At 45.4% G+C, this 26860-nt stretch overlaps 1 protein-coding gene across 1 annotated transcript in view; it reads right to left on the bottom strand.

The window, feature by feature from the left end:
• Window positions 1–26860, bottom strand: part of KATNIP (katanin interacting protein) — a 228755-nt gene that overhangs the window by 187027 nt on the left and 14868 nt on the right. Inside the window, exon 2 of the mRNA XM_065924545.1 lies at window positions 20650–20705. Coding sequence (XP_065780617.1) covers window positions 20650–20705 — 56 coding nt within the window. The remainder of the gene's footprint in view (window positions 1–20649; window positions 20706–26860) is intronic.

The raw sequence follows: 26860 nt of genomic DNA, 5'->3' as shown, positions 1-26860 counted from the left end.
TGCTCATGTGTCTGTACCTGCTCTTACCAGACTGGCCCTTCCCTCAATCTCTTCTCTACCCTTCAAGTGTCAACATCATTTTCCCCTTGGAACCCTGGCCAATCTACCTCCCGCTCCCTACCCTGTCGACGAGTAAAAGACTGTCTCTGCTGGGGGTCTTCCCTGGCAGTCTGATGGTTAAGGCTTTGCCTTCCAATGCAAGGCGTGCAGGTTCGAACCCTGGTCAGGGAGCTAAGATTCCCGCATGCCTTGTGGTCAAAAGACCAAAACATACAGCAGAAATAATATTGTAACAAATTTAATAAAGACTTTACAAAATGGTCCACCACCACAACAAAAAATCTTCTCTAAAAAAAGGCTTTCTCCTCTGGATTCCTGTGCTTCTCCCATTGTTTCTGAGTTAATTAACTGGTAACATCAATAGAACTGATTGGTCTATACTGGCCACGTGTGGTTTACCCGTATTATCTCATTGAATCATCACACCAACAGATAAAGTAGGTAGCATCACCTCCGTTTTATATTAATAGTTATGGAAACTGAGGCAGAGAGTCAGCAGTGAAAAAGTGGCAGAACTGGAATCTGAACCCAGTTTTACCGGACTCCGTGGTGATTGCAGCCATGAAATTAAAAGATGCTTACTCCTTGGAAGGAAAGTTATGACCAACCTAGACAGCATATTAAAAAGCAGAGACATTACGTTGCCAACAAAGGTCCGTCTAGTCAGGGCTATGGTTTTTCCAGTGGTCATGTATGGATGTGAGAGTTGGACTATAAAGAAAGCTGAGTGCAGAAGAATTGATGCTTTTGCACTGTGATGTTGGAGAAGACTCTCGAGAGTCCCTTGGACAGCAAAGAGATCCAACCAGTCCATCCTAAAGGAGAGCAGTACTGGTGTTCATTGGAAGGACTGATGCTGAAGCTGAAACTCCAATACTTTGGCCACCTGATGCAAAGAGCTGACTCATTGGAAAAGACCCTGATGCTGGGAAGACTGAGGGCAGGAGGCGAAGGGAACGACAGAGGATGAGATGGTTGGATGGCATCACCGACTCAATGGACATGGGTTTGGGTGGACTCCGGGAGTTGGTGATGGACAGGGAGGCCTGGTGTGCTGCGATTCATGAGGTCGCAAAGAGTCAGACATGACTGAACGACTGAACTGAACTGAACTGAAAGTCTGTGCTTAACCTTTGAAGCATCAGGTCCCTCATCAAAATTCTGAGTTCTGAGATGACTAGAGCTGAAGCATCTGCCAAATCACCAAAGAAACACACAAAAAACAAGCAAACCAACTAACCAAGAACCTCAGAGTCCTGATCTGGGACTGAACTACGGAGAGGCAAAAGGTGGGTGCTCAAGCTCTGCAGGCTGGGACACGGGCCAGTCCTAACCAATACCACCATAGGGGCCACTCTGGGACCACACGGCCTGATATAAAGAAGAGAGCATCAACACCACCAGCTTTGGCATCAGACAAACCAGGATTAAGTCTTGGTTCCTCTACTTACTTGCCACATGACTCTGGGTCTCCCTTTCACTTGTAAAATGTACAAGTGACACAGGGCAGGACTCTGGATATCACTGGCCCCGTGGCCACCAGGTCATAGCCCAAGAATCCTGGAGGTCACGTCCAGACAGTGTTGACCCCAGTGCTGTCTGGGAGCAGGCATCTGATCCAGGCAGGGCCAGTAGTAGTGTTAGTCATTCAGCCATGTCTGACTCTGTGACCCCACAGACTTGTAGCCAACCAGGCTCCTCTGTACATGGGATTTTCCATGCAAGAATACTGGAGCGGGTTGCCACTCCTTTCTCCAGGGGATCTTCCTAACCTAGGGATCGAACCTGGGTCTCCTTATTGCAGGCAGATTCTTTACTGTCTGAGCTACAGGGAAGGCCCCATGTGGGGCCAGTAATCCTGGGGAATTGGGATGAACAGGCTCAGGGAAGATCTGACTGCTTTCTCAAAAAGGGGAATATGAACCCAGAGTTGCTAGTGGGACTACCTGTCTACTAGGTGAACCAGGAAATAGAAAGCTGGTTTGTACCAGCTGAGAAGAAGGACACAGAGACTTCCCTGGTGGTTCAGCAGCTAAGACTCCAAGTTCCCAATGTAGGGGCTTGAGTTCCATCCCCGGTCAGGGAACTAGATCCCACATGCTGCAACTAAGGCTTGGTAACTTTGGCAACTAAGCCAAATAAATATATATTAAAAAATTAAAAAAGGATAGATACTGACAGATGTCAAGATAAGAGTCAGAGAGGACTTTCTGGAACCCAGAGGGCCCCAGGCACTGATTCACCATTCTTGACTCTGTTTTTGTCATCATGCCACCCAGGAACATCACTGCCCTTGGCTTCTGGGGAGCACCTCCCCTTTAGAGCCTTGTAAAGAAGTAATATGGGCTTCCCTGGTGGCTCGGTGGTAAAGAATGTACTTGCAATGCAGGAGACGTGGGTTTGATTTCTTGGTCAGGAACATCCCCTGGAGAAGGAAATGACAACCCACTCCAGAATTCTTGTTGGAAAATTCCATGGACAGAGAAGCCTGGTGGACTACAGTCCATGGGGTTGAAAAACAGTAGGACACGACTTAGTGGCTAAACAACAACAATGAAGTAATATCGCCCTTGTTCTGCAAAAGCTAGATGGAGGTTATTTTTTAAAACCAAGTCCTAAGTAAGACAAATGCTTACCTTATAGACTTGTTATAAGAAAAATAAAACTAATATATGAAAAATGCTTACCTCAGTGCCTGGCCTGTAAATAACACCCAATACATGTTTGCTAATATTGTTATTATAATCAAGTCACAAGGACAGACTATTACAGGAACTAGACAGATTAATCATCCTACTCAGTCACTTAAATTACTCTCCCCTGAAGGGGGGCATGCCATGGAGCTCTGTCCTTGGTCCTACCCCAGGCCATAATTTTATCAATGGCCAGATCTGGCTGTTGAAGGCTATTTATTCAGTCTGCACATGACATTCAGATGGGTGGCACATGGAATAAACTGGATGATGGAATCTGGGTTCAGGTCAATTTCTACAGGCTAGAGATGGATCAAGAACAGCTTGATAAAACACATCATGGCCAGGGTAAAGGTCCTATACAAGGAGAGGTGCTGGAAAAGCCTGCTTGAGAAAAGTTCACGACATAAAGGCAGGGCTTTTAGTTAATGTGTTCAGTATGAGCTAACAGGGTGATGTGGCTGCCAAAAGCATGCCACAACCACAGCACACACGATATGTGTTAGAAATTTTGTCAGGATCAGAAGGAAGAAGGGAACTAACGTTTCGACACCTACTGTCTGCCAGGTCCCACGTTAAACACTTGACACATTATTGCAATTGACACTTTCATTAACCTATGAGGGGGTGTTATTCCCATTTGACAGGTGAGAAAACTGAGGCTTAGGTGAGTGAAGGGACTTGACCAATGTAACAGACAGCAGAGTTAGTATGGGAACCCAGTTCTTGCTAGAAAGTACACTCCATCTCCATGGTCTACACTGATCTGTTCATAAATTCATAAGGAACTTCCCTGGTGATCTAGTGGTTAAGAATCTGCCTTCCAATACAGGGGACTCAGTTCATTTGATCCCTGGTCTGGGAACTAAGATGCCACAAGCCATGGAGCAACTAAGCCCATGTGCGCAACTACTGAGCCCCTAGGCTCTAGAGACTGGGCACCACAACTAGAGAGAAGCCCGCACACCTCAGTAAAGATCCCACCTGCTGCAACTAGGATCTGATGCAACCTCCCCTGGTAGCTCAGACAGTAAAGAATCCACCTGCAATGCAGGAGACCCGGGATCCATCGCTGGGTCGGGAAGATCCCCTGGAGAAGGAAATGGCAATCCACTCCAATACTCTTGCCTGGAGAACCCCATGGACAGAGAAGCCTTGAAAACTACAGTCCCTGGGGTCGCAAAGAGGCGGACACGACTGAGCAGCTCACACTTTGAACCAAATAAACATTTTTAAAAAACAAAATAAAATTCATAAGCGCACAGGAAGATAAGGAGGGGTGATACTGCTGGATTTAAAATGTTGAGAAATTCTTGAGAAATGCTGGCAGACAGAACTGGATGAATGAAAAGAAGCACAGGCCAAATGGGAAGCTCGGAAGGAGGACGGTGATATGGGAAGGGGGTCTTGGGCTGCTTCAAGCCTAGAGGCAACACATTCTCCAGGGAGAGGAGGGGACCTGAAGTCAAATGTGAAAGAGACGGGTTGAGAATGCCTATGAGGATGCGAAGAAGTGGCTCTTCAATCCATCCAGATTGTAGGAGCTGTGACCATGGGTCTCTGGGACAGAATAGCAGGATATATCCAGAAGAAAAAGGAAGAATTCTGTGCTCAGAAGACAAGCATCATATTTTTTGTGGTAATTTCCACCCCTCTGCCCATAGTCACTGGTAGCAAACTCTCGTAAAAAGAAAAAGCATTCACAGAAAACAAAACGGGAAATCACATTACGTAGAAGAACACATATTCACAAACTACCAAACATTTCAAGAAAACTCAACACCACGAAAGAGAGGGGCCAACTCAACAAACAAAACAATGAAAGAAAAAGAGATAACAATGCAAGCAGAGGCATTACAAACATTTCTAATATTATCAGAAGAATCAGAGAAGGCACTGGCTCCTTGAACAACCTACTATGGAAGAGAATAAGAAATCACGAATAAAACATTCAATCATCAAAACTAAAAAAAAATCAAAAGACAATGAAGAGGACTTCCTTGGTGGTACAGTGGATAAGAGTCTGCCTGCCAATGCAGGGGACATGGGTTCAATCCCTGGTCTGAGAAGATTCCACATACTGCAAAGCAGTATGCCACTAAACTAAACCTGTATGCCACTAAACTAAACCTGTATGCCACAGCTACTGAAGCCTGCGTGCCTAGAGCCTGTGCTCCACAATAAGAGAAGTCACTGCAATGAGAAGCCCATGCACCATAACGAAGAGTGGCCCCTGCTCACCACAACTAGACAAAGCCCGTGCACAGCAATGAAGATTCAGTGCAACAAAAAAATAAAATAAAAACAAAATCAATAAATCAATAATTGCTTTTTAAAGATAATGGAGAACAGAAGAGATACAGATATAGAGAAAATTACTGAGCTGGAAGATCAGGCAAAGGTGTTTCCCCAAACATAGGAATAAGGACAAAAAAGTACTGGCAAAAACAGGATAAGCTGTTAATATCCACTATTAGCAATGTTTTAGAGAGTGTGGAATTCTCAAATATTTTTAGTAGGAGTAGAAATCATTAGGCTTTTTTTATAAGGTTATTTCTAGATTTCTTGCCACATGAGCCAAATAAATCCCTATTGTTAACCCAAGGGTCAAAAAATTATATCCCATAGGCCATATCTGTCCTATTACCTATTTTATTGGTCAATAAAGTTTTACTGAAACACAGCCCCACTCACTAATTAACATACTGATATGGCTGTTTCCACACTATAATGACAGAGTTGAGTCGTTGTGACATAAAATGTTTGCTGATCCCTGGTTTAGGCCATTGTTAGTTGGGTTTCCTGTTCTTTGCAGCCAAATGCACTCCCAACTGAAACAAAGACTAGAACTGTAATAAACAGAAAAAAAGTCCATAAAAATGAACATTCTGCCAATAACAGGTTATTTCCAGACAGGGTTATTAGGTTTGGGTATGTTTGAAGAGCATTTTTCAATTTAATGAACACACTTGAAATTTAAAAAATGACAGGTAAATTATTTTTCAAATTCACAATTTAATCATTCTTATGAAAGGATAACTAAAGGTTCAATACCACAGTGGTAAAGAGTGAACAATTAATACATTTAAAAACACAGATGAAGACTTCCTTGTGGTCCAGTGGATAAGAATCCGCCTGCCAGTGCAGGGGACATGGGTTTGATCCCTGGTGAAGGAAGATTCCTCAGCTGTGGGGCAGCCGAGCCCCTGTGCCACAGCTGAGCGCGTGCGTCACAACTACTGAAGCCGAGAGCTCTAGAGCCTGTGCGCCCCGACGAGAGAAGCCCCTGCCGTGAGAAGCCCGTGCACCGCAACTGGAGAGTAACCCCTGCTCACCGCAACTACAGAAAGCCCGTGTGCAGCAACAAAGACCCAGCGCACCCCAAAATAAATAAATAAAATAAAAACATAGACGAATCTCACAGATATGTTTAACAAAAACAAAACAAAGACAAAAACAATGTGCTTACTCTGTGAATCCATTTATGTGAAGTTCAAATACAGGCAAAACTAATCTATACCATTAGAGCCAAGACAGTGGTCACCCCCCTGGAGAGCTGCAGTACCTGGGAGGGGGCATGAAGATGCCTCCGGCACTGCTAGGAATGGTCCATGTTTTGATGTGGGTAGTGGTTAACACAGGAGCACTCATAAAATTCATAAAACTGTACACCAGATTGTCCCCTCTATTGTATGTAAGTTATACCTCAATAAAGAAAAAAAAACTAAAAAAGAAATGGAAGGTAGGCATTTATAATTGTCCCTTAGTATGATCCTAAGCCTGAAATATATATAGATACATATTAAGAATAGGTGGCAAGAACACACAGAAGAACTATACAAAAAAGATCTTCATGACCCAGATAACCACGATGGTGTGATCACTCACCTACAGCCAGACAGCCTGGAATGCAAAGTCAAATGGGCCTTAGGAAGCATCACTACGAACAAAGCTAGTGGAAGTGATGGAATTCCAGTTGAGGTATTGCAAATCCTAAAAGATGATGCTATGAAAGTGCTGCACTCAATATGCCAGCAAATCCAGAAAACACAGTAGTGGCCACAGTTTTCATTCCAACCCAAAGAAAGGCAATGCCAAAGAATGCTCAAACTACCTCACAATTGCACTCATCTCACACTCTAGCAAAGTAATGCTCAAAATTCTCCAAGCCAGGCTTCAACAGTACGTGAACTGTGAACTTCCAGATGTTCAAGCTGGATTTAGAAAAGGCAGAGGAACCAGAGATCATTGGTTGGATCACAGAAAAAGCAAGAGAGTTCCAGGAAAACATCTACTTCTGCGTTGACTATGCCAAAGCCTTTGACTATGTGGATCACAACAAACTGTGGAAAATTCTTAAAGATGGGAATACCAGACCACCCAACCTGCCTCCTGAGAAATCCATATGCAGGTCAAGAAGCAACAGTTAGAAATGGACATGGAACAACAGACTGGTTCCAAATTGGGAAAGGAGTATGTCAAGGCTGTATGTTGTCACCCTGCTTATTGAACTTACATGCAGGGTACATCATGAGAAATGCTGGGCTGGATGAAGCACAAGCTGGAATTAAGACTGCCGGGAGAAATATCAATAACCTCAGACATGTAGATGACACCACCCTTATGGCAGAAAGTGAAGAAGAACTAAAGAGCCTCTTGATGAAAGTGAAAGAGGAGAGTGAAAAAGTTGGCTTAAAACTCAACATTCAGAAAACGAAGATCATGGCATCCAGTCCCATCACTTCATGGCAAATGGGGCAACAATGGAAACAGTGAGAGACTTTATCTTCTAGGGCTCCAAAATCACTGCACATAGTGAATGCAGCCATGAAATTAAAAGACGCTTGTTCCTTGGAAGAAAAGCTATGACCAACCTAGACAGCATATTAGAAAGCAGAGACATGACTTTGCCAACAAAGGTCCATCTAATCAAAGCTATGGTTTTTCCAGTAGTCATGTATGGATGTGAGAGTTGGACTATAAAGAAAGCTGAGTGCCGAAGAACTGATGCTTTTGAAGTGTAGTGTTGGAGAAGACTCTCGAGAGTCCCTTGGACAACAAGGAGATCCAACCAGTCCATCCTAAAGGAAATCAGTCCTGAAGATTCATTGGAAGGACTGATGCTAAAGCTGAAACTCCCACACTTTGGCCACCTGATGCAAAGAACTGACTCATTGGAAAAGACTCTGATGCGGGGAAAGATGGAAAGCAGGAAAAGAAGGGGACGACAGAGGATGAGATGGTTGGATGGCATCACCAACTCAATGGACATGGTGATGGACAGGAAAGCCTGGCAGGCTGCAGTCCATGGGTCGCAAAGAGTCGGACACTACTGAGCGACTGAACTGAAGTGAACTGAGAAGGGAATAAAAAATAAAAATAGTGGCTTTATAGGTGGTAATATAAGGACTAATTTTTGTAGCATTAAACCTCTTCTATTTTTCTACAATCAGCATGCATTAGTTCTGGAACCAAAAAGACATTAAAAATGCTAATGCCAGCCCCACTGAGGTCAATGCCTGCAGATATGAACTACACTGACACTGCCTCCAGCTACCCCAGCTGATGGAACATTCTGGAATGGGACCCAGCAGTGGGACTGGACAAAGAACAATAACATACTTTTAAACAAGACTTACAGGTATAGTTCTAAGTACTTCATATGTATTATTTAATTCTCTCAACAGCCCCAGGAGATGGCACTAGGGTTTCAGCTGCATTCAGCAGATGGAAACTGAGGCACAAAGAGGTTATGTAAAGTGCCAAGAAAGCTCAGTTGGTAAAGAATCCGCCTGCAACACAGGAGACCTGGGTTTGACCCCTGGGTTGGGAAAATTAACCTGGAGAAGGGAAAGGCTACCCATTCCAGTATTCTGGCTTGGAGAATTCCATGGACTGTATAATCAGACACAACTGAGTGACTTACACTTTCACTTTCAAAGACCACACAGCAAATTAAGAGTTAGAACCAGGATGCAAACCAAAGCAGTCACACCTGGATAGCTTCCCTGCCCTTGATCACTCTTGCCATTCCATTTCTCATGTGCCAAGCCATCTCCCAGGGCATCAACAGAGCATGGGCAGTTCAAAGAGATTTTTGCAAGAGTTTAGGCTTCTATATTGAAAAAGCAAAAGGCCATCAAAGTAGTCATCCTGGGAAAAGAAGCTGAGAACTTTCTTGGACTTTCCTACACACAGCAGAGGGTGAGCAGTGGCATAAAATCTCTTCAGCAACCTCCAAGGGGAATGCAGGACTTTCCAGGTGGCTCAGGGGCAAAAGAATCCACGGGTCAATGCAAGAGACTTGGGTTCAATCCCTGGGTCAGGAAGGTCCCCTGGAGAAGGAAATTGGCAACCTATTTCAGTATTCTTGCCTGGAAAACCCCATGCACAGAGGAGCCTGGTGGGCTACAGTCCAAGTGGCTGCAAAAGCGCTGGATATGACTTGGTGACTAAGACAACAACAAATGGGAATGTAGCCATCATTAACAGTGCTTAACTGGGGAAGGTCAGTGTCAGACTATCTCAGCTCATCAGGCAAGGAACCAAAGCTTTCATTTATCCGGCAGTCACTGCCCCAGCTTCTAGTTCACCCACCCAGCCCTGTGGTCCCAGGAGTCTGGGACCCTGTCTAGTTCTGAACCAGCAGCAGGATTCCATGGGGAGGAGAGAGAAAGTGCCCAGTGTGAGAGGCAGAGGCATCCTCTGAGTGGGGCTGGGCATCCCATGTTTATCTTCCTCATCCTCAGAGCCCTTGGACATCTGCAGAGGAAGGACAAACACTGCCGATTTTATAGCTCAGGAAACTGAGAAGGGTTAAGGAAGGTGCCTGACAGATGTTAGAGCGTGTTATATTTGTCTAGGTAAACCTATAAAAGGGGAAAGTTAACTCATAGCATCTGGATTGAGAAAGAAAGACTTCTCACCGCGGTGGGGCACAGGCCCTAGGCACACAGGTTTCAGTAGTTGCTGCACTCCAGTTCACTAGCTGCGGCTCACAGGCTTAGTTGCTCCGCAGCATATGGGATCTTCCCCGACCAGGGATCGAACTGGTGTCCCCTGCATGGCCACCAGACCACCGGACCACCAGGGAAGCCCTGAAGCTGGGTTGACGAGGGCTTCTATCACTTGAACAGAGCCTCAGAGACATGGCTTGTGGGCCCTGATGAAGTTGATGTCGGCTCTTATCAGACCTGTGGTGGCTGCAGGGGAAACAGAGGCCCAGAGCAGGGAGCGAGGGTGTGCCTATGGTCAGCCATGGTAACTAGGGACTGGAGTCCTGGGGGCCTGGCACTGTTACAGCCCTGGCCCTGCTCCTCCAGAGGTGTTCCCAGACTGGGCAACAGTTCTGCAGGCTCCTATTCACCATGACACACACCTTTCATCAGTAATTTGCAGGAACCTCTTTCACTTGGATCCTATCATTTTCTTTTCTCATCGTATTCTGCATTCTATAAAGTGATTGGAGAGGGGAGGGTGGAAAGGTAAAGGGAGACTCAGGGCAATTTAATGCCTAGGATTTGAGGATATAGAAAATTCGGACGCTCTGGTGAAGGGCACACTGCTTATCCAAACCTGACTTGGGAAGAAGCTGTCAACATTATCTCCTTCTGGTCACAAATTGCAGCTTTCTGATGGGTTTTTTTCTTCAAGTTTAATCTTGTGTTAGAAGCTCAGCTGATACCAGGAAGGTTTTAGACGTGTCAATCTCCTTCCTGGCACTTTATCAGAAATTGATTCTCTTTGCTTCTTGAAGCTCGAGTCTTGGCCTTGCCGTCTGTTCAGCTTGGGTTACAGGCTCGGCAGCTGTGTACACGATTCCTGTAGCTCCCAGCCCAATGCCAGGGGCCTGGGAGTAGGCTGGTGATTTCAAGGGCAAGGTAATTCTCACAGGAGGGATGATGTGCTGTTCCATCGGACTGAAGCGGTGAGGAACAATGACCCATCTGCGTCCTGCTTTTTCTTAGCAAGAATTCTCATCCACCTCTGACTCGGAAGGGATTAGCTTTTTAAACAGGCCATTTTGCCCTCAATATGATATTAATTACAATACCAGTCCTAAATTATAATACTCAACACGTATCCAGCTCCTAGTAAGTACCAGGCACCATTCTAAGCACTTTACATGCATTAGATCACTGGATCCTTACCTCACCCCTAGACTGTAGGTTCTATACTATCCCTACTCTTTTTTTAAAAATAAAAAAAAAAGAAAAATGATTTTATTTACTTATTTCTGGCTGTACTTGGTCTTCATTGCTGCACAGGCATTTTTCTAGTTGTGGAGAGTGGGAAAGCATGAGTTGTGTCCAGCTCTTTGTGACCCTATGGACTATACAGTCCATGGAATTCTCTAGGACAGAATACTGGAGTGGGTAGCCTTTCCCTTCTCCAGGGGATCTTCCCGACCCAGGGATCGAACCCAGGTCTCCTGCATTGCAGGTGGATTCTTTACCAGCTGAGTCACAGGGGAAGCCTCTAATCGTGGTGCATAGTCTTCTCATTGCAGTGGTTTCTCTTGTTGCTGAGTTAGGGCTCTGGGGGCAAAGGCTTCAGTAGTGGCGACACGTGAGCTAGTAGTTGTGGTTCCCGGACTCTAGAGCACAGGTTCAATAGTGTGGTACATGGACTCAGTTGCTCCGAGGCACGTGGGATCCTCCAGGATCGGGGACTGAACCCGTGTCTCCCGCACTGGCAGGTGAAGCCCATATTCCTACTCTTTAGAAGGACTAAGTCAAGCCACAGACAGAATATGTATCTTGCCTGAGTGACGACAGGAGCCTAGGAATCCGGGCTGTTTGGGTCCAGGGTTCACAGGCTCAACTATTTGGCTGTGCTGCTTCTAAACTGAACATGTGACTGACCTGCCCCTACAGAAACCGGAAGCTGTTCATGTTACCAGAGCCCCCATTGTCCAAGTTCTCAAAGCTACAGAGACCAAGACCACAAGAAGCAGAAAGACTAACTTCACCACAGGGAATGCAACTGGCAGTTGGATATAAAATGAATTTCACTCTTCTCTGCCCAGAAATGTGAACTAAAAGTCTTCATTCGCGAAACGTGTAGATTTGGGATGTCAGCTGTCGCACTGGACAGGCTCTTGTAATGCAGCACCATTAGCTTCCACTATCTTTTTTTCTCTCCGTTCCTTTAAAAAAATTATTTATTTTAACATTTTCAACAAAGCAGTGGAGATCTGTAACTATGCGAGAGGCAGCTCCTGATACCCGCAGAAGACCGAAGCTGCAAGAACACCGAGAACTGAAATGAGCAAAGGGGAGGGTCTGCTATTTGCAGGCTGGTGGGGGTCTAAAACTTATAAGAAGAGTCACCGGTCCCACTGGCCTCCTGCAATTGGCCATGACAGGTGCTTGGGGCCGAGGACCCAGGAGATCTGGCATTCAGCAATCGAGGTGCCGGACATGCCCCCATGTTCTGAGGACAGTACCCTGCTCCCATTCCCCACGAAGAAGAGCGGACCAGGGAACCACAGCTGAGGCCACTGAGTATGGATTCCTCAGCCAAGGGCAGCCACACTTGAATCTGGCCAGAATTCCACAAGGTGTGCTGAACAAAAAACTCTGCCCAGCTCATGCACCATTACAAGACAAATTCGGAACACTGATTTTTAAAAAAGCACATCCTCTTTGATCCATTAATTCTACTTATGAGAGTTAACCTTTGGCTATTTCTACACAACTGCACAGAGATGCCTGCTCTAGAATATTCTTTCCAGTACTCTTATAGTAGCAGAAGACTCCTGATAGCCTAGATTAGTCATTAACCGGGAAGTGTTAGTCAGTCGGTCAGTCACGTCCAACTCTTTGCAACCCCATAGACTATAGCCCACCAGGCTCCTTTGTCCATAGAATTCTCCAGGCAAGAATACTGGAGTGGGTTGCCATTTCCTTCTCCAGGGCATTAACTGGGAACTAGTTATATATTTAGGCTTTCCTGGAGGTTCAGTGGTAAAGAATCCTCCCGCAATGCAGGAGATGTAAGACACCAGCTCAGTCCCTGGGTCAGGAAGATCCCCTGGAGAAGGAAACGGCAACCCACTCCAGTATTCTTGTCTGGAGGATCCCATGGACAGAGGTGCTTGGTGGGCCACAGTCCATGGGGTCGCAAAGAGTCGGACACGACTGAGCGACTAACACACACACACTGGTGTCTCAAGTGTTAAAGAATCCACCTGCAATGCAGGAGCTGCAGGAAATGAAGGTTCAATCCCTGGGTCAGGAAAATCCCCTGGAGGAGGAAATGGCAGCCCACTCCACTATTCTTGTCTGGAGAATCCCATAGACGGGAGCTTTGGCGGGCTATAGTCCATGGGGTTGTAAAAGACTCAGACACAGCTTAGAGCCTAAACAACAAGTCATATATTTATGGGCAAGTTCACAATTCTCTATGTGTCAATTTTTAGTAGCAAAACCAGATCTGAACTGACATGAAATTTAAAGTCTTTATCCCACTTAGTAGTATTTTCCTGCAGATATATTAATATATTTGACCACAGAGGGCTGACCTAGGGCCATACTTCGATAATATTATTTTCTAAATTCTAAAAAAAATAGAAACACGTTTGGCCCCAAAGTTGTCAGATAAAGGATTGGGTTTTTGTTCATTCATAGTGAAGTACTAGGCAGCCATAAAAAAGAATGAATGAGATTTGTATACATGTGCTGCTACAGGATATTCTCTAAGACACGTTGTTAAGTAAAAAGAAAAATCCAAAACAATGTATTGCATGCTATCATTGTGTTAAAAGGCAGGGGTGGAGGTAAGGTCAGAGAGGATATATAGAATATTTCTGGAAGGACACAAATTGATTACAATGGTTGTCTCTTGGGACGGCAAGTGCGGGGGTTAATGTCAAGAGCATCATATCCCTCAATGTATTTAGTGTTTTTTTTTAATTTAACTTATTTATTTTATTTTTGCCTGTGCTGGGTCTTCATTACTATGCTATGGTTTTCTTTAGTTGCAGCGATCGGGGTGCTAGACCCTAACTGAAGTGCGTGGGCTTCTGATTGGTGTGGCTACTCCTGCTGTGAAGCCTGGGCTCTAGGGCACACAGGTGTCAGTAGCTGGGGCACGCGGCAGCTCAGCTGCCCTGTGGCATGTGGGATCTTCCCAAACCAGGGACTGAACCCTGGTCTGCTGCATTGGTGGGCAGATTCTTAACCACCGGACCACCAGGGGAGTCCCTGCCGCTTAGTATTGATTAGACAGGTTGATCAGACTCTCTCTGGCCTCTGAGCTGGGAGAAGAAATAAATAGCTGGAAGAGAGGAGCATGAAGACAACACCAGGTCCAGGGACCAGAGGGGAGTGAAGGTGCGTTCATGGCGGCACACGGAGAGTCTGTCCAGAGAGCCTGGTCCCTGGAGGCACCCTGAATCCTAGCCTCCCTTCTTTGCTGGGTCCCCCTGAGATCCCAGTCTCCTCCTCTGCTTGGCGAACATGAAAGGCGTCTCTTGTCCTTGTACCACAAGGCTTTGTTAAGAGCAGGAAGTGCTCGTGTGTGCGCACGCGTGCATGTGCATGCTTGTGTGTGTGCAATGGAAAGGCTTAACATTTTCTAGGCGGTTGAGTTAAATGACTTCTGCAATCCTTTACAACGTGAGCTCAGCAGAGGAGTGTGCTCTCAGGGGCATTTTGCAGAATCTCCCATCAGCTGCACGAGGAGGCAGTCTATTATCACGGAAGGCTCTCAGAGTGGTTTACAGTGGAGGCCCCAGAGCTGCCTGCCTGGGGCGCACAGCCAGGAACCCGGAAGCCTGGAATCAGCCTACAGTCCGGCTGGAGCAGGAAAGACCCCCTTCAGCCCTGAGTGCAACTGTGCTGTCTTTTCCATCCAAGGCCATGACTGTCTCTCTGTTAAACTCGAGACACGCTAAGGAATGATCACAATCATGTAGGAACTAACATTTATGGAACATTTACTATGCACAGCGCTAGGCACTTTATCACTGCCTTGATTCTGTATACCAAGTCTCCAAGGTGGGAATTATCAAATGAGGTGAGAGGGGTCGAGAGACTAGGCTAAAGGTCACCTGACAAGCATGTGAGCAGGGGAACACTGTGGGCTCCGTTCACAGATGGCCTGGGGCCTCCGAGGCTCCGTGTAAAAGCAGGACGTGTCCTCCACACCGTGCTCGCAAGCCCCACAGTGCTTTTGCTGTCATCAGTGTGGGCCCTGGTCAGCAAGGGGTTGATGAATAAATATTTCTTCCTCCTTTATGTTTTCCTGTTTGTTTTTAAAAATTTTTAACACTGTATAAAAAATTTACTTTCTAATGATTTTTGAGTAAACCACAATGGCCATGATTTCAGAAATCATTAACAATTCATGACCAAAGGCCAGAAACACTACATAAACTCCACAGGCAGAAGCCGTGAATCCTTGCTAGAGAAGAGGTGGAGGATATTTTTACCGGCTACTTCAAAAGTAGCTACTGACTTCAGGCCAGCCATCCACACTATATTCTTTCAGAAATGACTGTCACGCTTCCTATGCCTCTGTAAAAGCTGCCTCTTCCAGGAAGTCTTCTCTCTCTCCTCCAATACCTGCTGGGGCTTTGATCTGGATCTCCTCTATGCTGGCTGTCATTTTCTGCTATGATGTGTGCTTGTCTGGCGGGGGTAGCGCAGGCATGCAGTGCATGGGGTAGCACCCAGGCTGAGAACTTAATACGTATAAAACGCTAGTTCTAAATATCTGTGGACACAGTGGGAAAGGGGAGAGTGGAGTGAATCGGGAGATTAGGATTGACATATACACATTGCATGTGTGATCTGTCACTTCACTCATGTACAACTCTTGGCAACCCACTGGACTGTAGCCCACCAGGCTACCCTGTCCATGGGAATCTCCAGGCAAGAATACTGGAGTGGGTTGCCATGCCCTCTTCCAGAGGATCTTCCCGACCCAGGGATCAAACACATGTCTCCTGCATCGCAGGTGGATTCTTTACCTCTGAACCACTGGGAAAGCCCCCATAAATACACTATCATGTGTAAAATAGATCACTAGTGGGAAGCTGCTGCATAAGACAGGGAGCTCAGCCCGGCACTCTGTAACAACCCAGAGGGGTGGGATTGGGTAGGGTGGGGGAGAGGCTCAAGAGGGAAGGGGCATAAGTATACTTATGGCTGATTCGTGTTGTTGTACGACAAAAACCAACACACTGTAAAGCAATTATTCTCCAATTAAAAATAAATAATAACACAAACACACACAAAAATGATGGTTCTCATCCGTGGCTGCATGTCAGAATCATTTTGGGGGGATTACAAAATTCTGAGGCTTCAGTCACACCCCCAGCGATTCTGATTTAACTGATCTGGAAAGAGACCTGGACAGTTGTTTTTGTTCTTCAGCTGCTAAGTCGCCTCCGACTCTTTACATCCCCATGGCCTGTAGCATATCAGGCTTCCCTGTCCTTCACTATCTCCTCGAGTTTACGCAAATTCATGTTCACTGAGTTGGTGATGTTATCTAACCATCTCATCCTCTGCTTCCCTCTTCTCCTTCTGCCTTCAATCCTTCCTAGCATCAGGTTATTTAAAAGCTCCCAAGTGATACAAACATGCTGTGACATTTGGGAACTGCTGACATCCAGCATCCAGCCCAAGGCCTGGCTCTGATACCTGCTTGCAGTCACGCAGGTGTCAGGGGCGCGGCAGGGAGCATCCCATTATAAGAGGACACGTCTTCCTCAAAAGTCATTACCCAGGGACTTCCCTAGGGGTCCAGTGGCTAAGATTCTGAGTTCCCAATGCAAGAGGTCCGGGTTTGATCCCTGGTTAGGAAACTAGAACACACGTGCTGCAACTAAGACCTGGCATACCAAACATATATATATACACACACACATATACATTTTATTTATTTACTTATTTTTGGCTGTGCTGGGTCTTCCTTGCTGTGCCGGCTTTTCTCTAGTTGCATCGAGCAAGGGCTACTCTGCAGATGCAGTTTGTGGGCTTCTCATTGCAGTGGCTTCTATTGTTGCAGAGCACAGACTCTAGGCCACAAGGGCTTCAGTAGTTGCAGTTCCCAGGCTCTAGAGTACAGTCTCAATAGTTGTAGCACATGGGCTTAGTTGTTCCAGGGCATGTGGGATCTTCCTGGATCGGAAATTGAACCCATATCTCCTGCATTGGCAGGCAGATTATTTACCACTTAGCCACCAGGAAAGCTCTAAAATTTTTTTTTAAATGGCCATTGTTGCCTTATAGGAATAAGGAAGGACTCCATGTTGCCACTCTCCATTTTGCAGAGAAGCCAGAAGTCTGCATTTTTTTGGTGAAATCTCTCAATTTTTGAATGTGATCACCTAATTTTGGGCTTCCCAGGTGGCTCAGTGGTAAAGAATCTGCCTGCCAAAGCAGGAGACACAGGTTCGATCACTGGGTGGGGAAAATCCCCTGGAGAAGGACATGTCTACCCACTCCAGTATTCTGGCCTGGGAAATCCCATGGACAGAGGAGCCTGGCGGGCTACAGTCCATAGGGCTGCAAAAGAGTCAGACACAACTTAAGAGACTAAAGAACAACGCTTAATTTTAAAAGATTGTCACAGGGTATGGGCCAAATAAGACACAACTCTGGAGCTGAGAGTGGCCTGGCAAGCTCACTGAGAACTCCCTTTGCAGTGCTGGCCCATGCAGGATGGTACAGTCCCCACTCAGGATACAACTGCCCATCCACCTGCCCAGGTGTGTGCCGTCCTGTATGCCCTGCCCCCAAGAACATGACGCAGGACCCTGTCTGCTTGTTCTCACCAGCTTGTCTTTCCCTTGCCTTTCATGGGGACAAAGCTTCCTCTGTAGCTGGCATCCTGTGTAAGGCACACAGAGTCAGGAAGTGTGGACTTCACAGACAACGTGGGCAGGGATGCGGAAACAGGAGGTGGGTGGAAAGGCACGTTATAACGCACAGGATGAGCGTCCTGGCAGCTTGCTATTAGTTTCTTTCTCTTGTTTTTCTAACCAAACAAAAGTCGTGTTAAGAAAGTCAGCGCTCTCTGTTTCAGAGGGCCTGAAACCATTTTAAACATCTTTCAGGACTGAACTTGGATGTTGTGATAAACAACCCCGTTCTCTGTTTTCCCTCACTTCAAGCATTTTTCAGAGGAGTGATGTGAAACACTCTCCGAGGATGGCATGATGGGAGTAGCCAGGAAAGCGGCAATTAGGGGAGTCCTGTTGCCAAGGAGAGAGAGGAGGGGAGGGGAAAAGTGTCTCTGCTGGTTACCGGCTGCCTTGCTCCATCATTTTCCAGTGAATTTTGTAATGTGGATAAATAAGATGCTATCATTATGCAACTAAAGGCCTCAGGTTTAAACAATTCATTCCTGGCCTTAGAGGACTGGTACTCGCTCTTGGTCATTTAATTGGGGGAGATCAGGGGCCTGCAGGCCAGTGCTCACCCCCATTCTGGCTTGTCCACCCTGAGGCTTCTTTCTGGAAGGATCTTTATGGAGACAGGCACATCTGCTTTTTTCTCTTTTGATTTTTAGGTTTTGCTTTATTCCTCATGATAAAAATCAATACATAAAACACAAGGGGTTGGGGGGGGGGGAACCACTTCCATAATCTATTGCCCAGATGAAACAACTGCAAATATTTTCTTTCAGTGAATCAATCGTGAATTTTAAGAGCAACATGAAAAAAACCACCTAAAGCAACAGTGGTCCCCAACCTTTTTGGCAGCAGGGGTCGATTTTGTGGACAATGAAGAATCTGCCTGCAATGCAGGAGACTCCAGGTTGGAACCCTGGGTTGGGAAGATCCCCTGGTGGAGGAAACAGCAACCCACTGCCTGGGAAATCCTGAGGACAGAGGAGCCTGATGGGCTAATGTCCATAGGGTTGAAAAGAGTCAGACATGACAGAGGGATTAACACTTTTGCTTTCAATTTTTCTGCAGATCAGGGTGGCATGGGGGGAGCAGTGGGGATGGGGGGGAGGGATGGCTTTGGGATGATTCTGATAAGGTCCCTAGATCCCTTGCATGGGCATTTCACAGTAGGGTTCAAACTCCCATGAGAATCTAATGCCATTGCTGATTGACAGGAGGTGGAGCTCAGGCGGTAACGAGAGTGATGGGGAGCAGCTGCAAATACAGAGGAAGCTTCACTTGCTCACCTGCTGCCCTCTTGCTGAACAGCTTGGTTCCTAACGGGCCATGGACTGGTTCTGGTCCACGGCCTGGGGGTTGGGGAACCCCGACCTAAAGTATTTCTACTCTGTATATTCAAAAGGACTCTCCCAATTATCCACCCTAGTTCAGCCGCTGGAGTGCCCCCTGCGGGCTGACATTGCAGTCTTCTTAGCATCCAAGCTCCTCAGTTATCTCCCAGTCCTCATCCCAGGCAGGTCGATTATAGGAGAAGGAAAGTCATGCTGGCTGTTCTGACTACAACTGAGAGAGGAGGTAATAGGAGAGAGGATGAGAGTCACAGCCAAGAACACAGGGCCCTTTGCAGGCCCAACCCGACCCGCCTCCTCAGAGCTGGCTGGGGCGAGGCCATCACAGAAGCAGCAGCACCACGAGCTACAGAGAGAACAATCAGGTCCTATGGCCGTTTAAACTCCTGGATACATCTGAGCCTGAGAAGTTTCCTTCTGTCTCTGGAATAAGGTCTGTTTACAGTCAAGAGTGTGAGTACTGAAGTGTTGATGAATTTCAGGATTGGTCGATATAGGTGATGAGCACCTAAGACTTCAGACCCCCGCTCCCATCAGCCACTAAATAAGACTCAAATGTAAACTTTCACAGGCTTGGGACTCCATCAAAGGGCCCTCCACTCATTCAGGAGTCCTACCTGCCACTTCCCCCCTCAGGCACAATGACCTTGCAACTTTCCTTGTTCGTATCTTTCTCCCTTTGACCATGCTGTTTATCTGGCCTGGAAAACTACTCACTCTCAAGAGTTAACGTTTACATCAGCCTTTTTTGATACCACTGGCAAAGGTAGGTGATCCCTTTTCTGTGTTGAAATCCCACCCTTTGTCCTTCCCGCCCGGGACTGTACTTTCACACTGTATTGTGATGATCTCGTGGCGCATCCCTTCCAATGACGCTATGCATACCCTAAATCAAGGACTGTCTCTCATCCTTCCCTTAGTCTTAGCCCTGGTGTCTAGCACAGTGCCAGTGGGTTCAGCGTAGTCAATTTCAAAAAAAAAAAAAAAAAAAATTTCAAGAATGGTTAGTTTCAAGTAGGTGGTATATTTCAATGTTTTGCAGCTCTTCCCATGAAGAAATGGGGACTATTTCCCCATTCCCCTTGAATCTGTGTTGACCTTGTGATCTGCTTTAAAAAATAGAAAGTAGCGGGAGTAACACTGTTCAAGTGCTGAGCCTAGGGCTCAGAAGTTTCTGGGTCTTCCACTCTCATACTCTTGAACCTTTGAACCCCTAAGTGAACAAACCTGTGCTAGCTTACGGGAGGAGGGGAGGACATTGGAGGAGAATTAAAGCACCATAACTGATGCTCAGACAGCCCCAGGGTGACACAGCTGTTAATGGCCAATGCATAAATAAAGCCCAGCTGCGGTCAGTAAGGCCTGGCCCATCAGCAGAACCTTCAGGGGAAGCTGAGCCCCAATGGCTGATCCTCAGAATCGTGAACCAAATCCATAGTTGTTTCAAGTCACTAAAATCTGGGTGACTTGTTTCACAGCCATAACTGACTGATACATTCAGTAAGAGGTTATTATTAGTGACACTGGGTTGATAACTCCAGTTGCCAACTATCATTGGGTCAGGGATTCAAGCTAGAGACTCAGAAAAGGAGATTCAGGGATCCTTAAATCACCAGCCCATTCCCTCAGATCTTTTTAAATTCAGTTGCCTCCCACCATCCCTCATCAGTGGCTCATTTACCTCCTTTTTCTCCCGAGAGCAGGACCGGCTTCTCTCGGCCTTCCGCAGAGTCTGACCTGTAGCAGTTCAAAAGCAGAACCAGAGATTGAGGCTGTTTTAAGACAGCGAGCTTATCACCAAAAAAGCTTTTTATTTGCAAAACTGAATAGATGGGACCAATCACAATCAAATGATTTTAAGAAAATGTAGCCTATTATGATAATGGGAAAATGGCATACTCTTGAAATAGACTAACGGCAATGAAATGGTAATTCACACACTCACATTATTTGACTATAATGAACAAAGCCTCCGCTCTTTAATCTAGAACATTATCTGCACTTTGCAAGGGCCAACAGACTGTAGTTTTTCCCAGTCGAATTACATTTTTATTAAATTGTTTGGAATTACATAAAGTGCCTTCCACCATGCGCATACACATAACCTTTGATGAGTGCGTGCCAATATGCAGCGCCAAACCTCCGATCTCGCCACATAGGTGCTAGTGCAAATATGAATTAGCAGTAATCACCCCCATTTCATATAATGGGGCAATTTCAGAGAGAATTGTTGCTTTTCTCAGAAAACTAGAAGACTAACATTGAAGGTATGCATACATTTCACAGAGCGACATCAGGATGTTTAAATATGCTACTCCAAATGCAGTTTTTACAACTTTGATGGAGCCGGCCATTATGAAAGGAGTCCTTGATGGAAAATTAATGAATCGCTTTGGTTTCAGAACATAAGATGGGAGTCTCACTGCACCTTGTCAGTGTGTCTCACAAACTGTCCAGCTTCACTCTCGGGTGGCTATCTGTGAGAATGTCACAACCACATGTTCCATTAACCAGGAGCACTCTGAAGGTGGGAACAAAAAGGCTGAGTGATGACTTATTGAGCGGCAGGAGAGGTGGACAGAGTCAGAAAGGAAAGACTTTCTTTTTTTAATTAATTTGGCTGTGCCGGGTCTTAGTTGTGGCACATGGGATCTCGTTCCCTGACGAGGGGATTGAACCCAAGCTCCTTGAACTGGGAGCATGAAGTCTTAGCCATGGACTGCTAGGTAAGTCCCAGATGTTTATCTTTGCATGTGGTCACTTCCAGTGGGTTCACATGTGAGTAAGACGCAGAGAGCTGCTCATAGCTGGTAAAAAAGCTCAGTTGATGAGGGATGAGGCTCTTTCCAAAAAAGGATAAGGGAAAAAGCAAAGATGCAAAGATGAACCTCTGGCATTGGCCAAACTTTGGGTCAATACAGAAGAGAATGTAGAAAAGAGGTAGTAGCTATTTGTAGGAGACCCTGGGTAATACAGTATCATGGTATAGCAGATACCTTTGGAGGTATCTGCTCAGCTCATGATGACACCCTAGACTGCTCCCTTCTCTCTTTTCTTCCTCTTGATCCCCAGGGTGCTCCTGTGGCAACCATGACTGTACATGACCCCATACCCTGAATTTGGTATGGGCCCTTGACCCAATCACAGCCAATGAGAATCCCAGCCCCTAACATTTGAAATTGATTCTGAGAGAGAGAGAAGAGAGAGGGCCGGAGCAAGGCTACCTTCACGTGTGACCAGCCACCAGTCACTGGCTTTAGGGACAGATTAACAGAGAATGACAAGACAGAGTGAATGGATCTGACACCCACAGCATGCATGCCTTTGTGTTTCACAGACACCTACTTTAATTAGGCTCTTCATGTATGTTTGCTTTTTTTTTAAGTGGGGGGGGGGGGGGTGGGTGGGGAATCTTAAGATAAAGAACCTAGGGTTTTAAAGATGAAAAAGAGCCCAGAAAAGGACTTCCCTGGTGGTCCAGTGATTGAGAATCCAACTGCTAATGCAGGGGACATGGGTTCAATCCCTGGTCTGGTAAAATTTCACATGTCTTGGGGCAACTAAGGCCTTGAGCTGAAACATCTGAAGCCTGCAAGCTCTAGAGCCCATGTTCCGCAACAGGAGAAGCCACTGCAAGGAGAAACCCACACACTGCAACTGGAAAAAGCCCAGCACAGCCAAAAATAAAATTAATTAATTACTTTTTTTAGAAAAGCCCAGAAAGGATACCACTTGATGCTGGATGCCCATAGCGGGGGAGGCTTTACATGTGTGGACGGGGGTAGACGAAAACACTGTGTACTTTGCACTCAATTTCCCTATGAACCTAAACCTGCTCCATAAAATAAAGTTTATTGATGTAAAAAAAAAAATAGCCCGGGATCTAGGGATCAGGTGATTCAGGTTGTCATGTCGATTTTAATCTGACTTCTGATTCCTAATGCTCTGGGCAGGAGTTAGGGTGGATGGCGCCTCCAAACCCTTGTGCACACCTGCTCTGGCTGTTGGTTGAGGGCCTCTGGGTTGGCCCTAAGGTGGACCAGAGAGGAGGACATATCAGGTAGTAGGCCATGCAATGAGGAGCCGGGAGTTGGAAGGGGACAGAGCAGGAGAGAAACAGAGCTAGTTTAGGGTGAACACAGCAGACCCCAGAATCCAGCGGAGGTCCTTCACGTGCTGGTCACACACATGCATGAGGATCCAGTTCAGTGGATCACTGACAAGTTATGAGATCTTAGATAACTCACAGGATCCAACAGGTTCTCTCTGGGCCTTATTTTCTTTCAATTTTTTTTTTTTTTTAATGAGAAGTAGGCTGAATCACCTAATGAGTTTGCTTTCCACCTCTAAAATTCTGTGATACCAATAAAGAGCAATAAAGAAAATTAGGGTGGGCCATAAAAAGAAAATATTAATGCAAAGAACAGAGAGCTTAACCACTGAAATTTGCAAGTGAATTTCTCTATTGGAGTTAATTAGAAGCTTCTTTATTCATTACATTGGAAAATAATTTGCTTATTTTCCAGTGAAGATAATTCACTCTAATTATGCACGTTTGTTATCAAACGCCTCTGTCCTCACATCACTGAGCCCCTCTCCTCTCCAGGTAGCTCAGTGGGAAGACAGCTCCTTCTCCCCACAGACAGAAGGAACCAGATCACATGGTGCCTGTCTCCTGTCTACTGCACTTAGCTCCTCTGAGTAGCTTCCTTCCAAGATCTCATTTTATCCCTATGACGACTCAGGGAGGGGGGAAGAAGGTGACATTAACCTCAATATATGCTGCTTGCAAAATGAAGGGGCTGTTCCTCCTCATTTTGCAAGGTGACCTGCTAGCTGCAGCCAGAAAACAATAAATAAGGCCAAATGTAAATACTACATGTGCACCTCACTTTAGAAGACAGATGTGGACCTGGGGAAAAGAAAAAAAAAAAATGAGTGGATTGAATTGTTGTAAATATAACACCATTCTCCCATGTAGGGTTTCAGAAAGATTGTATCTGCACTTAGGATTAATTTTCAATGATTGGAAGATTCTGACACTTCAGTTTTACTTTGCTCTAGATGCAGATAATAATGTTCATTGCTGCCATTTAGAAGGAAGTTGTATTTTCCTTGGATGTTAGATTCTGAAGTCAGCAGGCATGGGAAAATCGGTGTCAAAATTCCCCTTGAAAAAGAGCCTTAAATGTCTCGTAAAGAACAGTCTCCAGGGCACAAGATTTTATACCCACTGATGTAGACCTATGCGCATGTGTAATATTTGGTGCATTTGGAAATGCATGGTATGTGATAAAAGACATATGCAAAATATAACTTTACGATATTTCTAATTAAACTATTTTAAATTTTTTATGATCTATGCTTTTTTTTTATTTAACATATTCATTTTTATTTATTTATTTGGCTGTGCCACATCTTAGTTGTGACACGTGGGATTTCTGATCTTAGTTACGGCACGTGGGATCTCTAGTTGCAGCAGGCGGAATCTATTTCCCTGACCAGGGATGGAATGCAGCTCCCCCTGCTTTGGGAGGTATGGAGTCTTAGCCACTGGACCACCAGGTAAGTCCCTAAGTTATAACTATTGTAATTATTTCCCTCTATTTTTCTGTCTTGGGGTAGGAGGAACTTGTCAGAGGTCAGGGCACAAACCGGGCACCAATATGAAGGTTAAATGTTCTAGACAGGACACCTACTAAGGGCCAGGTTCTATGTACCAGCTTCATCTCCTGTATTCTCACATCCACTCCTCCAGGTCAGGAGTCAATAGACTTTCTCTATAAGGGGCCAGAGAATAAATTTTTTTTAAAAATGTATAGGTCATAAAGTCATGCAGTTTTAAGGTCTCTGGTGCAACTACTCAACTCTGCCATTGGAGGGTGAAAATAGCCATTGATGATATATAAACAAACCATATAGGAGGGCTCTCCATGTGGCCCAGTGGTAAAGCATCCAGCATCCGCCTGCCAAGTAGAAGACCTGGGTTCGCTCCCTGAAGAAGTTTATTTCTTCTGCTGTCCAAATACGAGGGCTCATCCTGTTCTGTTTTATGTATCTATGTCATTTCATTTAAATGGCAAATATCCCACTGAGATGCCACTTCATCTCAATCATTGGGCTGGCAAAAATCCAGAGATGTGACAATATACTGCTGACAAGAGCTGGGAAGTAGGCCTTTGAGAGTACTGTTGGGAGAAGTATAAAATGATACAGGCTCTGTGGAGGGGATTTTGGCAACATCTTCAGAAAGGCTTTTGGCAGTATCCCTTTAAGCTAGCAATATCATTTCTAGGAATCAACCGGGAAGAAATACCTCTACAAACAGGAAACAAATGCATGCGCGAGGTATTCACTGCATTGTAATTTGCAATGGAAAATATGAGAAGTGACCTATAGGTCTATCACAGCGGGGGACTGGCTGAATAAATATGGTGGATCCACACAAGGGAATGGAATGCTGGGTGAGAGAATGGCAAGCTGATAAGATGGCCATATGTTCAGTGAAAAACTCGAGGGGCAGAAACTTGACATTATATGATTCTTTTCTCTGTGAAAGAGAGAAAATAAGGCTGTATTCGGTTCTATTTATACCAAGAACCACCTGGAAAGCATATGCACGAGAGCCACTGCTCAATGTAAACTTTTTATATTGGTTTCATTTTTGAAGGATTTAGATGGATATATTTCCTATTCAGGAAACTAAAATACTTTGGTGTACAGCAGAAGCTAACACAACCATGTAAAACAACTAACCTCCAAAAAAAAAAAAAATTAAAAAGCAAGAAACAAAGGAAACCACACTATGATTGGAATTGGCATAAAGTAATTTAACTAGTATGTCAGAAAATACGATATATGTGAAAGTCACTCCGTTGTGTTCGACTCTTCGATCCCATGGACTGTAGCCTGACAGGCTCCTCTGACTATGGAATTCTCCAGGCCAGAATACTGCAGTGGGTAGCTATTCCCTCCTCCAGGGGATCTTCCCTATCCAGGGATCGAACCCAGGTCTCCCTCATTGCAGGTGGACTCTTTACCATCTGAACCACCAGGGAAGCCCAGAAAACATGATACATGGAAAGCAACAACAACAACAAAAAAGTATTTTGGACTCTAAAAAAAAAAAAAAAGAAACTAAAATAGACTTAAAATATTAAACGTCCAAAAGGTCTGGTTCAGATTTTTTTAAATTATAGTGAAAAATGCTGTTGACATTCCCATCCAAGGTGCAAGGGAGAGAAAAAAAGTAAGCCTCCATGGACCTTGGGATCCAGTAACTTGCTTGAAAGAAAACATAATCAGAGGACAAACTGCCTTTTTCTTTTGGCTGCAGCACGGGATCTTAGTTCCCCAACCAGGGATCAAGCCCGTCCCCACCTTCCACTCCCCTCTGCAGTGGAAGCTTGAAGTCTTAAACCACTGGACCAGGGAAGTCGCTAAACTGCCTCTTTCAAGACATCAGTTTGTAATGTGTTAGAGATAAGAATAAAATAAGGACAGAATATGGTTTCTGGACACTGAAAGAAGTTCTAAACTAAGCCAGTAGGCTGGTGGTGACCTGCTTGTTTATTTGAGGGTAAAGTTTTTTGTTTTGTTTTTAAATAAAATGGCTAGACAAGGTGAGAAAGGAAAAAGAAAAAAGGAAAGGAAGATTACAACCTGTCCAGATGGGCTGTCTGGGACTCATGATTTCCAATATTTACTGGGCACCTGCCACTAGGGGTTCCTCCCCAGGTGACAGTTCTTGGAACTCCCTATCGTCCACAACAGGCTTCCCTGGTGGCTCAATCTCTTAAGAATCCGCCTGCAATGTAGAAGGCCCGGGTTCGATCCCTGGGTGAGAAGATCCCCTAGAGAAGAGAACGGCAACCCCCTCCAGGATTCTTGCC

This window comes from Muntiacus reevesi, chromosome 2 (genome assembly GCF_963930625.1).
Source record: "Muntiacus reevesi chromosome 2, mMunRee1.1, whole genome shotgun sequence".
Taxonomy (NCBI): Eukaryota; Metazoa; Chordata; class Mammalia; order Artiodactyla; family Cervidae; genus Muntiacus; species Muntiacus reevesi.
This window is presented reverse-complemented; position numbering and strand designations above follow the sequence as displayed.